Genomic DNA, 14,809 nt, shown 5'->3' with positions numbered 1-14,809 from the left:
CCCTCAACAGGGCAGAGTAGTGCGCTTGCACCACAGCCATTACCGGACGGGAGAAGAGGACGTCATCGCATGAAGATGGGAGGCATCGGACCGGACCGCAACGCCCACCCTGGTGAGTATAATATAACGTGTTTTTTTATCTTTCAGGTTACAGCGGAGGCTTATCTAGCATTACAGAATGCTGTAGATAAGCCCTCAATGTCTATGCTGGCAGCTGCAATCCAAAAAAAGGGTGACAGATTCTCTTTAATATGCTTTTATACATCACTCTGAAAAGCCAGCTTCTTTAGCAGTGACCTTTTGTGGCTTCCCCTCCTTGTGGAGTGTGTCAATGACTGCCTTCTGGACATCTGTCAGGTCAGCAGTCTTCCCCATGATTGTGGAGCCTACTGAAGGATATTAAGAGACCTTTTTAAACACTTAAGAAGCCTTTGCAGGTGTTTTTTGTTAATTCTAATTTACTGAGATAATGACTTTTGGCTGTAAACCATAATCATCAACATTAGCAGAAATAAACACTTGAAATAGATCACTCTGTTGGTAATGACTCTATATAATATGAGTTTCACTTTTTGTATTGAAGAACTGAAATAAACTAACTTTATGATATTCTAATTTTTTGAGTAGCACCTGTACAGTATATGCACACTTGTACAAAGGAAGCTTTCAGTTACTGAAAGGACTGCCCACTGGACCCCCAAATCTCAGAGTAGAAGGGTTAAACTGATTAAACCATAAAATAAACTCCATCTTTTCTTATAAAAATATCTCCATCTGCTCTTATTCTCCTGCCCTTATAACATGATGCCTGCAGATTGGACTCTGTTTTCATGGTGACAGGTTCTCTTTAAAAAGTGCTAAACATCCCTCATGATTATGCCTGTGATTGAGTTAGGCCTTGTGCACACATTCAGTATTTGGTGAGTTTTTTTACACCACTATTTGTAAGCCAAAACCAGCAGGGGAACGATCAGAGGAAAAGCATAATAGAAACATTTGCACCACTTTTGCATTTTTTTCACCCACTCCTGGTTTTGTCTTACAAATACCGTGGTAAAAAACTCACCAAATACTGAATGTGTGCATGTGGCCTTAGACTGTAAACCGGCATTTTGCGCTATATGTATCTGTGTGACTGGTGCCTTATTAATTTACAAGTGAGTAAAATAAGCTTGTGCCAGTCAGTTCACATTCACCTTGCCCCCTTGACAAAGCCAGTAGGTGAAACCAATGATGGCAACCACCATGCACTGTTTTTTCTGTTTCAGTGAATTTTTATCTTGATACATCTTGTAAGTATAATTTATTATTCCGGTTTCACACATTTGTACACGTGTGGTCCATTAGTTTTTGCAGATTGATAACGGATCCATTACAATAAATGTCTTTTCACATATATTTTTTTTTCTTGAAGACCTATTGTTTGCAAACAATGTCCTACATTGATCTGTGTTGCTGATCAAATTTGCTAATCCATGTCAATGTCCCTGCGAAAAAAGTTGGTATTTTAAGTCAGAGAAGGTATGATTGAGATGAAAAATATACATGTACGCACACTGCTCAAAATCTTTTGCACGCTGAAAACACAGACTATTTGTCACTTATGAGACAGTGTGAAACCGGCCTTAGTCTACTTGCTCCTGCTGTTGGTCAGTGGCAGGAGAATTGAATGGTGGAAAGTCCATTCTATCATCTACAGTGCTGATCGAATACGGATTAAGTGGAACTGGCCACTAATGAAGAGCAGATGACCCGTTACAGAAGATGGGGGGGGGGGGGGGGGCAGTTTGTGTATCCATTAGAGGGGTAGGTTTACCAAAAGAAGTTTTTGCTTGTTGAGTAAGAAGAAAACGCATAGATCCTGCTGTGTTTCAGGTTTTATGTGGGCGGATACGTACACTTTGAACCTCTGGTTTAGCTGTGCGTTCCCAGATGCAGCACTTGTCATGAACCCATAAGGTGCCTTGTAGTAACCTGCCAGCTACGGACGACATACAAACAGCCATACAAGGTAACGGAGCAATGACTATCAATTAATTGTATTAATGGGAAACAAATGGTGCCAATAAACAAGAAAGAATCATTAACTTATCTCCAGCTTTCGTAGTAGTGCAGGCACACAGCATGTGACGAGTACAAGGCCATGCCCTTTACCGAAGAGAACATGTTCAGGTCATTGTCTTCACATACGTGAAGGAGGTTCTGGTAGAAAGTGAAACTATTGGTCTCCTCGTCTCAGATAACTTTTGTATTGAGACATGCTATTATTTCCTTCACAAGCCACAGCGAGCGCTTACAGGGCAGTAGGAACCTGTTTCTCACCAGTCATGTAATGGGGGCAGTGAGGACAGGTCCTGCATATGGTGTATGATCGGACATACTGTCTGGTAGTTCTGGATACAATGCGCAATGTTCCAGTTGGATAGTGAGAATGAGTCGGATGTTGAGTTTGATGACCAAGTCTCTTCTAGTCTGCTGGTAAGTTCTCCATATTGATTACCGTTTAACCTTGTGCTGGCCATTCTCAGCAGCCAGGCGACTTCCATGCCAACCCATTTAGACTTCTGGGATGTTCTTGGTTGCGATCAGCTGGATCTTTGACTGGTCTAACTTGCTGTATTCCAAATCACCAAAGCCTGGTAATCGTGCCTAGAAACTGGCTCAAGTTTTTTTTTTTTTTTTTTTTAGTCTCATGTGATTTAAGTCTAAATTGCCCGTACACCTCTGATAACATTTCGTAGATCCTGTAATAATGAACATCCATCTTCCAAACTTCTGGGCAGCACGGTGGCTCAGTGGTTAGCACTGCAGCCTTATAGCGCTGGGGTCCTGGGTTTAAAACCCACCAAGGACAAAATCTGCAAGGAACTTGTATGTTCTCCCCATGTTTGGTGTGTGTGATTTTAAACTGATGGAAATTCTCGTAAAGACATTGACAATTTAGCTTGTGAGATCCAATGGGGACAGTGATGGTGCTATGTAAGTAAGTCAATGATTAAAAAAATAACCTTTGTAGAATGGTGATCCGAACAGTGTGTTTATCATATTACTGGGCGATGGCTGTCAGCTCCAGGAGCATGTGAGTATAGCCAGCTTAATCACGTTATTATGGAAGGTCATGTAAGTTTCTAGGATTGTTGACTTCTGCACCATATTATCTGATTATTGTGGAAGTCAAGACTCAGGCTGTGTGCCCACGTAAGCGTTTTTTCGCGTTTAAGCGTTTTTTCCATGCAAAAACGCTTAAATGCATACATTAAGCATCCCATTCTTTTTCGGTTTTGCGTTTTCGTTTTTCACTCCCCTTCTTTACAGGGCCATAATTTTTTTTATTTTTCCGTCAATATGGCCATGTGAGGGCTTGTTTTTTTGCAGGAAGAGTTGTAGTTTTGAAAGACACCATTGGTTTTACCATGTCGTGTAACAGAAAACGGGAAAAAAAATTCCAAGTGCAGTGAAATTGCAAAAAAAAAAGTGCAATCCCACACTAGTTTTGTTTGGCTTTTTTGCTAGGTTCACTAAATGCTAAAATTGACCGGCCATTATGATTCTCCAGGTCATTACGAGTTCATAGACACCAAATGTGTCTAGGTTATTTTTTATCTTTAAGTGGTGGAAAAATTCCAAAGTTTGCTAAAAACAAAAGAAATTGCGCAATTTTCCTAGACCCGTAGCATCTCCATTTTTCGTGATCTCGGGTTGGGTGAGTGCTTATTTTTTTGCGCGGAGCTGACCTTTTTAATGATGCCATTTTGGTGCAGATGTGTTCTTTTGATCGCCTGTTATTGGATTTTAATGCAATGTCGCGGCGACCAAAAAAACCTAGTTTTGGCATTTCAATTTTTTTTTTCTTGCTACGCCGTTTAGCGATCAAGTTAATCCTTTTTTTATTGATCAGGTGATTCTGAACTCGGTGATACCAAATATGTGTTTTTGATTTTTTTTTTTTTTTTTTTTTTTTTTTTTTTTTTTATATAATTTGTTTTATTTTGAATGGGTGAAAGGGGGGTGATTTGAACTTTTATGGGGTTTTTTTATTAACATTTTTAAACATTTTTCTTTAACTTTTGGCATCCTTCAATAGCCTACATGGGAGGCTACAAGCTACCATAGCTCGATCGGCTCTGCAATATAGAGGCGATGCTCAGATCGCCTCTATGTAGCAGAATTACTGCATTGCTATGAGCGCTGACCACAAGGTGGCGCTCATAGCAATCCGGCATCAACAGCCATAAAGGTCTCAAGGATCTCTGGTTATGCCGACAAACCAATGACCCCTGATCACGTGATGGGGGTTAGCGGTGCTCGTATTTCCGTCCCGATCGCCGGAAGCACACGTTAAATGCCGCTGTCAGTTTGACTGCGGCATTTAACTAGTTAATAGGCGTGGGTGGATTGCGATTCCACCCGCGCCTATTGTGGGCACATGTCAGCTGTTCAAAATAGCTGACATGTCCCAGCTTTGATGCGGCCTCACCGCTGGAGCGCACATCAAAGCGGGGGATACTGATATCGGACATACTATACCGTCTGATGGCAGTAAGGGGTTAAAGGCAACCGGTCAGTAGGATTGTGCAGAGTATCTTACAGGCAGTGTCAGTTCTGCGCCGTTATACTGATTAAAATGATACCTGGAATGATGAAATCCGTCTTGTGGTTGTTGTTTAATCTTTATTTTCAGTTTTGTGTTAATGATCTGCTCGTGCTCCAGGGCGGCCTGTGGGGGTCTTCATGTGATACTCAGCTATTCATCTGTATGGCTTCTGTCAGGTCACTGATCCCTCACTGACCTGCCCCCTAATTTGCTTAATGAATATTATATATATTTAAAAAAATAAATTCACCTTTAGCAGGTAGCCGGTGGCACTTGTGCTGCAGCATGATCGCATGTATAATATGCACTTAATTGATTTGATGCTATAAATAAAATTGATTAAAAAAAATCTGTGGCAAAACGGCGCTGGCCACGCAGTAGCAGCTATTGGCGATCCGATAGATGCTACTTCGCAGGCGACGCCATCTTGGAGAAGGCAATCTTTTTTTTTTTTTTTTTTTTTTTTCTCTAACAAGATGGCGCCGCCTGCGCAGTACCATCTACTTATAGCATGAAATAAAATAATTAAATTCACATTATACATGCGATCGTGCTGCAGCGCAGGCGCCACCGCCTACCTGCTAAAGGTGTTTTTTTTTTTTTTTTTTTTATCATCATTAAGTAAAATAGGGGACAGGTTACTGAGGTATCAGTGACCTGTGAGAAGCCATACAGATGAATATCTAAGCAGAGCACCACATGAAGACCCCCACAGGCTGCCCCGGAGCACGAGCATATCATTGACTCAAAACTGAAAATAAAGATGAAACCCCAACCACAAGACGGATTTCATCACCCAGGTATCATTGTAATCAGTATAACGGCGCTGACCTGACAGTGTCTGTAGGTTACTGTGCACAATCCTGCTGACAGGTTCACTTTAATGGGGCAAAGCATTGTCCGCCCCATGCATTGGGTCACGTATCTCTATCTAATACTCATTCTGAAAACTTCTACTTTTACTTTCACATTGAGATATTTTATGAGGGACCAGAAACTGGAAGATGTCCTATTGGCTCTGTATGTGAATGCAGTGGTTTTCCACTTGCAGACCTAGAAGGATCTGGTTGCTTCCGGACTTGATCACTACTTTCTCAAATGCCTTCATCTTATAGATGCTCTTACGTTAGAGGCTTTTTTTAAAAATCTGTCACTACATTATGTGCTGTGTTAATGGGGTTGTTGAATATGGCCAGACCATTTCTGACATATACCATCTTGGCAATTTGCTAACTGCTCCATGTTTAGTGCCACAAATCACACCGTCGTGCTGAGGGGGCCACACTATGGTGTCCATTGTGAGACTAACTCTTTCTCGTTTTTAGTGTCACTCAGTACATTTACGAGCATCTCCTTTCTCCACTTTAGGCATTATTCCTGTACATGTCATGTCTGTCGAACTTGTTTTTTTTTCTGTTCCTGTATAGAAGAAACTGCTTTTCCAGATGTTTTCTGCAGCTGTCAGTCCCAATACATGTAATTGAAATCCATTTTTTCTCTTCATGCATTTTTTTTATATAGTGTTTGGAAGTTGCCCTAATGGATTGGAGTAGAGTCAGCCTAAGGTCTCATTCTGACCTTGATTTTTCTCGTACTTAAAAACTCGGAGCGTTATTTATGCCTCTTGGATTGGAGTTTGGTATTGTTTTAACAATCACTGCTTTTATTAGTGTTTTTTCCCGTATTAAACTGAAAACGTTACTTAGAGAAAATTTTAGAGGGAGGGTTGGCGGCACACACTATAGGGGATGTGAGGGAACCGGTAAAAATTCTCTTTAGGCTGTGTGCACACGCTGCGGATTAGGTGCGGATTCATCCGCGCGGATTTTGTAAAATCCGCAGGTGAAACCGCAGGTCAAAAGACCTGCGGATTGCTCTGCGGTTTTGCCCTGCGGGTTTTCATCTCCTCAATAGAGGAGATGGCAAACCGCAGGAGAATCCGCAGAAAGAATTGACATGTCAATTCTTTCTGCGGATTGAAAACCGCAGATAATCCGCGCGGAAAATTCCGCACCGTCTGCACTGCGGTTTTTGATTCCCATAGGGAATCATGGTACTGTACACCGCAGCAGCCAAAACCGCTGCGGAACCGCAGCAAAATCCGCAGCGTGTGCACACAGCCTAAATCTTCTTTTGTAGCAGGGGGTAAATAAGCCGGTCATTGTATGAAGCCCTGGAGAGTAATACATTTAAGTCTTCCGCCATATCTTATTAATGCATTCTAAAGACATACTGATAGGGAATTTAGATTGTGAGCCCCATCGGGACAGTGATGATAATGTGTGCAAACTGTAAAGCGCTGCGGAATTTGTTAGCGCTATATAAAAATAAAGATTATTATTAATGCATAAGATATGGTGGAAGATAAAAGAACTGCTGCAAATAGAGGGATGTCCGCAATTTAAGTCAATATAGGAAACCCCTTGATTGGTCAATCTGAAAATTTTGTCTGGCTTGGAGAGATGAAAGGAGAAGGGGTCCGCAGTTGGTTTCAGACAATGTGCTAAGGCCTTCACAGAATTACAGGGGAGTTTGAAATTGGCTCAAAGGACTTTTACAAATGCCTCCAGTTACGTTATGCCTTTAATGCTGATTTAACGAAAACTGGTTTAAAAATATATGAAGAAAATACTATTTCATAGTTAATTAATAAACTTCAAAACTCATCTGGATTAATATCACTGTTGTATAGATCCTTGCTAACATTAACGCTTAGTAACTATCCAGTACATAATGAGAGGTGTGAAGCTGAGATTGCTCCTATAGAAGGGGCGGCGCATGCTCAGATTCAGACGAGATGTGACGAGATCTTGTTGCCGAGATTTAAATCTGAGCGTGCGCCTTCCCGAAGTCTGCCATATTCCCGGCAGCCATGTTCCCTGAGGCCACCGCAAAATGGCAGCAACGGATGTGCGGAGGCCTCCAGGCTTTGAAGAAATGCCGGTGAAACTCCCCATGGAGCACAGAGATCTGCTGCCACTGCACAGGCCCTGCACCGCACCAGATCACAGACCCTGCACCGCACCACTTCTGTTACCACTCCACCTGTGCCGATCCCTTCCCTGGTAAGCTGAATTCGGACTGTAAGGCTAGGGTCACATTTGTGTATGGAGGAAATGCAGACGTCTGCGGACTTCCTCCGTGAAGCTCCGCCCATGACTGTACCTCCTCCGGTCAGCTCCGCCTATGTCCACATAGTTCTGCATGCGGCCTGCGTAGCCAATGTTAAAGATAGGGTACGCAGGTCGTGCGGATATATGCAGATGCCTCAGCATGCGTCGTTTTGACGATGCGGCGCCCACATAAAATTCCAGCATGATGCGGTCGACGCGGGTCTCCGCATCGTCAAAACGACACATGCGGAGGCATCCGCATACATCTGCACGACCTGCGTACCCAATGTTAAAGATAGGGTACGCAGGCCGCATGCAGAAGTATGTGGACGTAGGCGGAGGTGCGGCCGTGGGCAAAGCTTCACGGAAGAAGTCCGCAGACTTATGCATTTCCTCCATACGCAAATGTGAACCTAGCCTAAGACGGACCCCCATTTGACACATTATTTTTTTTTGTTCCCTATTTTCCTTCTGAAAATTTGGGGTGCATCTTATGGTCCGCACCGGACCATAATCCGAAAGATTATGAATATACACGAACAATAGATAACTGAGCGAAAGCCTAAGAGAGACCTTATTCAGACCTGTTTTTCACTTCAGGGATGTGAAACTCCAATACACAGAGGGCCAAAAGTAAAAGCTTGGACATTGTTAATGCCAACCTTGATATTTATTAAAAAAAAATATCAGCAATGTCTACAATTCCGGAAATTATTCCATATCCCCAAATTTAACTATGAACTGTTTCATATGGAAACAAATTTAAATGGGTTGTCCCATGAACAAAGTACATTTTAATTAATAGACCTTAGAATAAAATATTGTAGTAAATTGTGATGTAAGAGCAGTAAAAAGCATATGGTACAAATGGCCTAATTGAAATGTGTAATAAGAAAGGATAGAAAACCTTGCCTAATACAGAAAAGTATGATACCAACAAAATTGCCCCCAAAACACAGTAAGATACCCCCATAGTGAATTCCTCCACAGTACCCTCCATATACAAGATATGGTGACCCCCATTCTCTAGCTGTAATCCCCATGCAGCCCTTCATACAGTATAATGGCCACAGAAAGTACTACATAAAGTATAATGGGCCCCGCATAGTACTCCATACAGTATAACAGGGCCCTGCATTGCCTTAACAGTATGATGGCCCCACATAGTGCTCCATACAATATGATGGCCCCACATAGGACTTCATACAGTATCATGGCCCCACATAGGGCTTCATACAGTATCATGGGTCCCACATTAAAACAAAATACTCGCCCTGCTCTGTTCTCTTCATGGTGTCTTCAGATCCTCTCCACATCTTGGTACAGCAGGCACAATGTAATGACGTCATCGCGCTCTCAAGATGCCGATATAGTTGAACGTGCAATGCTGGGCTGGAGACCCACCCAGTGTCATAGGACTAATATATTCGGGGACCCGCCTAGCGTCGAAGGTCAAATATACTCACCCTACAGGCCAGAGTTTGACACTTGTGACTTGCATATTCTATACCTGTCTTTCACTGAGAAAATATTCTAGTTTATGGCCATGTTTTTGTTCTATTCCACTGTTTTAATGCAACCTGTCAGTAGGATCAACCATCCTAAGCCGTCTATTTGGACATGTCGTTCTTGGAACGCTTTAATAAAACGATTCCTTATCTGCAATCCAATTTCTTATTCCAGAGAAATCCAAATTTTTAGTACATGGTAATGAGCTGGTCAGGGCTATGGACAAGACATGGTCTGTGCTTGTTTTTTCTTTTCCTTTTTCTTTTTGTGCGGACCAAAAAAAACCCCTGACCTATTAATGAGGCCTAAGGCTTAAAGGGAACCTGTCACCCCCCCCCCCCCCCCCCCCCGGGCGTTTTTCAGTTAAAGAGCCACCTTCAGCTGCACTAAGGCTGCATTCTGTGAAGGTGGCTCTTCTTTTTCTGACCCCTAGTGGCGCTGAAATATCGCCTTTTATAAATAGCTCCTCATACCTGTAATGTGTCCCATAGGTATGGTGTGTCCCCCTGTATCAGCCGTCTACCATCCGTCCTTCATGCGTCTGTCCTGTGTCTGGGCACCGCCCACCATGATGCCCCTGTGCGTTGCCGCATCCTCCTGTTTTGAATGCCAGCGCCTGCGCTGTGACAAGAGTTCTCGGGCATGCGCAGTGCGCGCTGCCTGAGCACCGACATCAGGCCATTGCGTGTGCGTGTTGTGGAGGCCCCAGATCCCGCCCGACAGTGTGTTATGATGTATTCACACTGCGGGGCTGGCGCCTCCACAACACGCAGGCGCGATAGCCTGATGTTGGTTCTCGGGCAGCGCGCACTGCGCATGCCCAAGAACTCTTGTCACAGCGCAGGCGCCAGAAGGCTTGTTTTTGGCTGGATGAGTTGGACGTTTGAATGACACCATAGATTTTGCAACATGGTGTACTTGAATTCAGGAAAACAATTCCAACTGTGGTGAAATTGTGTAAGAAATCACAATTCTGAGAAATTATGGAGTATAATTTCAAAAATGGGGTCACTTGAGAGGGGCTTCTGCTCTTCTAGCACTTAGGGGCTCTGTATATGGAGTTCCCAAGCTAGTCTAGGAAAATCTGCGCTCCAGGAAGCAAATACCGCTCCGTCCCTCCCAAGTCTCGCCGTATGGCTAAGTAGTACTGTACAGCCACATATGGGGTATCTCTACAATCAACAGAAAATGTGCAACAAATCTTTGTGCCATTTTTACCCATTTCTCCTTGTGAAAATGTAAAAATCTGGTTTGAAAACAACACTTTGGTGGTAAAAATGTAATTTATTTTTCTTCTTCACTGTCCAATGGTAATAAAATAAAATTCTGTTACACACCTGTGGTGTCAATATGATCACTGCACCCCTAGGAGTTCATTGAGAGGTGTAGTTTGTAAAATGGGGTCACTTATGGGGAGTTTTGCTGTTCTGGCACCTCAGGGGCGCTGCCAATGTGACATGGCACCCTTACCAGTCCAGCTCCTTTCCTTCTGAGCTTTGCACATATGGGGTAAATGGGATAACTTGCACAACCAATTTTGAGGTCCATTTCAATCTTTTTGTGGGGAAAAATAATTTTTCCTCATTTTCACAGATCAGTTATAAAAGTTTGTGAAGCACCTGTGGGTCCAAGGTGCTTACCACACATCTACATAAATTCCTTCAGGGGTGTAGTTTCCAAAATAGGGTCACTTGTGGGCGGTTTCCACTGTTTAGGTACATCAGGAGGTCTCCAAATGCAACAGGCCACCCACAAACCATTCCATCAAAGTCTTTATTTTAAAGTTTCACTCCTTCTTTTGAGTCCTGCCATGCGCCCAAACAGTAGTGTTCCCTCACATATGGGATATCTGCGTATTGAGGAGAAAATACACAACAGATTTTGAGGTCCATTTTCTCCTATCACCCTTATAATAAATAATTTGGGGCTAGAAACATTTTTGTTGGATTCATGTGATTTTATTTTCACAACTCTACATTATAATCTTCTGTGAAACACCTTGGGGGTTCCAGGTGCTCATAACACATCTAGATAAGTTCCCTGAGGGGTCTAGTTTCCAAAATGGTGTTACTTGTGTGGGGTTTCCACTGTTGAGGCACATCTTGGCCTCTCCAAATGTGACATGGTGTCCACTAATTATTCCAGCAAATTTTGCATTCAAAAAGTCAAAATTCTGAGCCCTGCTGTACGCCCAAACAGTAGTTTTCCCTCACATATGAGGTATCTGTGTGCTCAGGAGAAATTGCACAACAAATTTTAGGGGTCCATTTTATCCTCTTACTCTTGCAAAAATAAAAAATTGTCTTCCACTTTCCATTAATTCCTGTGAAGCACCTGAAGGAGTGCAGTTTTTAGAATGGTGTTACTTTTGGGTATTTTCTGTCATATAGGCCCCCCAGAGTAACTTTAAGGCTATGTACCCACATTGCAGAAATGCTGTGGAAATTTCCACAGCATTTCCACAACTCCCGCCGCATTTTTCCCGCGGAAAACAAGCGTTTTTCATGCGATTTTCGCATGCGGAATTCAAGCGCATTCCAAGCGATCTGTAGCATCGTTTGGAATGTGATTGACAGATTGGTCACACTCGTCAAACATAGTGTTTGACAATTGTGATCAACTTTTTACTATTGAGACTGCCTATGCGGCATCAATTGTAAAAGAGAGAATGTTAAAAATAATTTAAAAAAAATAAAAAATCGTGATATTCTCACCTTCCGGCGTCCCGCGCAGCGTTCCCAGGCCTCAGAGATGCTCCCGTTCCCAGCGATGCCTTGCGACAATGACCCGAGATGACGTAGCAATACTGTAGCGCTCTCGCGAGAGCGCTACGTCATCACAGGTCCTTGCCGCAAGGCATTACTGGGAACGGGAGTTGGCGGGAGCATCGGTAAGGCTGCGCGGGACCGCGGAAGGTGAGTATAACCCGATCTTCTTTTTTTTTTTTTTTTTTTCTTTTTACAGGGATATGGTACCCAGGGCCTGGGAAAACAGTCTTCTCTCCTCCAGACCCTGGGTACCATCTGCACATGATCTGCTCACTTTGCGCATGATGGGTATAGCCACATGCGGAAAGTAAGCGGATATTCCTATGTGTGTGGAATTGCGGCGATTCTTGGCGGAATCGCGGTGATTCCGCAAAAGTAATGAGCATGCTGCGTTTTTTTTCCGCTATGCGATTCCGCCGAGGAAAAACGCAGCATTAGCACTGCATGTGCGGAATGCCATAGGAATGCATGGGCTGCGTTCTGTATTCATTTTCGCGGCAAAAACGCATGCAATCTGCAACCTGGGTACACAGCCTAAATGTGATGTGGTCTCTAAAAAATTTTTTTTACCAATATAATGAAGTCAAATATGTCGCGAAAAAACACAAGCAAACAGCTGCTAGACATGCAGCTGCTGGGACTCGAACGTATTTTTCAAGCACACCGAAGACACTCAATTAGCACATGAGTATGCTGGTATAACGCCTTATTCGAGCACGTTCGCGCATCTCTAGTGTATACTTCTTTTTGGCCTCACTGCTGTGTTTCTCTAGCTGTTGTGTTCAGTGTTGATGCTTTCCTCCTTTGGCTCCTGTAAGTATTATATAAGGGAAATATCTGTTGGGATTGCCATGTACAGAGGATAATCTGATCTCCGAGGGAAAAACACGACCTTTGTGTTTACTGGAAAGTGAATGTTGGGAGGTGGGGCGTTGTTTTGTAACCTGCAGATAAAGTAGCACATGCTAGACTTTTATGACCTCCTGACCACATCCTCACTTCTTGTGTATCTGTCATAAACTGTACCACAGAATCTACCTGACTGATTGGTGGTGGCGCTTGCTTAGATCACAATCTAACAGTACAAGCGTCACAGTATAAAGCCTTATTCAGACGTCCGTGTAGGGCCTGTGATGCTAGGCTGGGCATGGGGTCTACTGATTTGAACTTGACTCTCTCATAGGACTAGATGAGGCTGTCCAGTTCAGGTCAGGACGACCTCCATACACTGACGTCTGAATCCTCATTAAACTACAATTACACTTCAGTTATATCCAGGTGGAAGCTCACCACGACTTTCACTGGCAACGATCTGTGCGCCCTCTGGGCGGTCACTCCTTTGGTGGTTTTCATATATGTTTCACATGAATTGAATGCTTGAGAAGTCCAATGGGCAACATATGTATGGACCATGTTTTCATACAGATAAAATCTTGAAAAAGGCTTTAAATAGCCGAAACGTCGATATGTCTGTATAACACTGGTCTCACTACACTTAATTGTGCCTTTTTTTTGGATGAATAAAATAATAGATTGATATTATACTGTGTTCCGAGGTTCTTTTTCATTTATATTCTATTTTTTCCTCTGAGCACCAGACTAAAAGCAGTGAGCCACCCTGTTTTCCATTATTATAGCTGAGAGGGCTCTGCATGCCCTTTCTGGCATGCGTGCCATAGGTTTGCCATCGCTGCCATATGGGTTTTGATTACATTCAGTGATTACATTTTGGTAATGCCCCAAACTATAAGACCCTAGATTACATGTTGATGATGCTGTCTTTCTGCTTGGGAGCTGGAGTTTGAAGATAAGCAGCTGAATTTCTGGCCATGTGGGAAGACTATACAGGCAGTGTCTGAAGTGGATCTTCTCAGGTGTTGGCACTTGCAGTACTTTATCTGAAGCTTCAGAAAGGGAGGGATGTGGTCCACAGATCCTGGATGGGTTTTTTTGCCACTTGAAATCATTGATGAATCCTCAGTCGACTCGTATTGTCATAAATCATAGAATCGTAGAGTTGGAAGGGACCTCCTGGGCCATCTGGTCCAACCCCCTGCTCAAAGCATCATCCCAGTCAGATGTCTGTCCAGCCTCTGTTTGAAGACTTCCATTGAAGGAGAACTCACCACTTCTCGTGGCAGCCTGTTCCACTCATTGATCACTCTAACTGTCAAAAAGTTTTTTCTAATATCTAATGTGTCTCCTCCCATTCAGTTTCATCCCATTGCTTCTAGTCTTTCCTTGTGCAAATGAGAATAAAGTTGATCCTTCTACAGTGTGACATCTGTGACCATGTAATATAACGTGCAGAATGTAGCTACACCTGAGGCTTTGGTGCGGCAGATATGAACACAGCATGCCCAACTTACACTGGTAAAAGAGCAGACAGACCCCTCTACAGGGTGTGACGGGCACGATTGGTGTCCATCATGGGATGACTCTGGCTTCTATGACTGAAGTGAAGCACAGTTGGGTTGCGTACACTGTGTGTGAGTTGCCTGCCGTGCATTTATAACAGTGTTGCTTTATAAATCGTTCTAATTTGTTCCTGTTTTCTTTCTTTCTAGTCTCAAACTATGAACTATGTTGGTCAGCTTGCCGGGCAGGTCCTGGTCACCGTGAGGGAGCTGTACAAGGGGATCAACCAGGCGACCCTCTCGGGCTGCATTGATATCATCGTAGTCCGTCAGCAAGATGGCACTTACCTGTGCTCACCTTTCCATGTCCGCTTTGGGAAGTTGGGAGTTCTTCGGTCCAAGGAAAAAGTGGTATGTCAATGAGTACAATCCCAGATTATTACAAACCAATCCTCTATGGGAAAAACA

General features: G+C 43.3%; 1 protein-coding gene across 2 annotated transcripts in view; it reads left to right on the top strand.

The window, feature by feature from the left end:
• LPIN2 (lipin 2) overlaps window positions 1-14,809 on the top strand; it is a 120,898-nt gene that overhangs the window by 19,238 nt on the left and 86,851 nt on the right. Inside the window, exons 1-2 of one of the 2 annotated variants that reach the window (XM_073550889.1) lie at window positions 2,221-2,478; window positions 14,552-14,752. In XM_073550889.1, coding sequence (XP_073406990.1) covers window positions 2,410-2,478; window positions 14,552-14,752 — 270 coding nt within the window. In that variant the 5' untranslated portion in view covers window positions 2,221-2,409. Of the gene's footprint in view, window positions 1-2,220; window positions 2,479-14,551; window positions 14,753-14,809 lie in introns of those variants that run through there. The other variant, XM_073550890.1, reaches the window with a different exon arrangement.

The sequence above is a fragment of the Dendrobates tinctorius genome, unplaced genomic scaffold, assembly GCF_039654945.1.
Source record: "Dendrobates tinctorius isolate UK_male_01 unplaced genomic scaffold, ASM3965494v1 ptg000171l, whole genome shotgun sequence".
Classification (NCBI taxonomy): Eukaryota; Metazoa; Chordata; class Amphibia; order Anura; family Dendrobatidae; genus Dendrobates; species Dendrobates tinctorius.
Note: the sequence above shows the minus strand (reverse complement) of the source record. Positions and strands in the feature narration are given on the sequence as shown.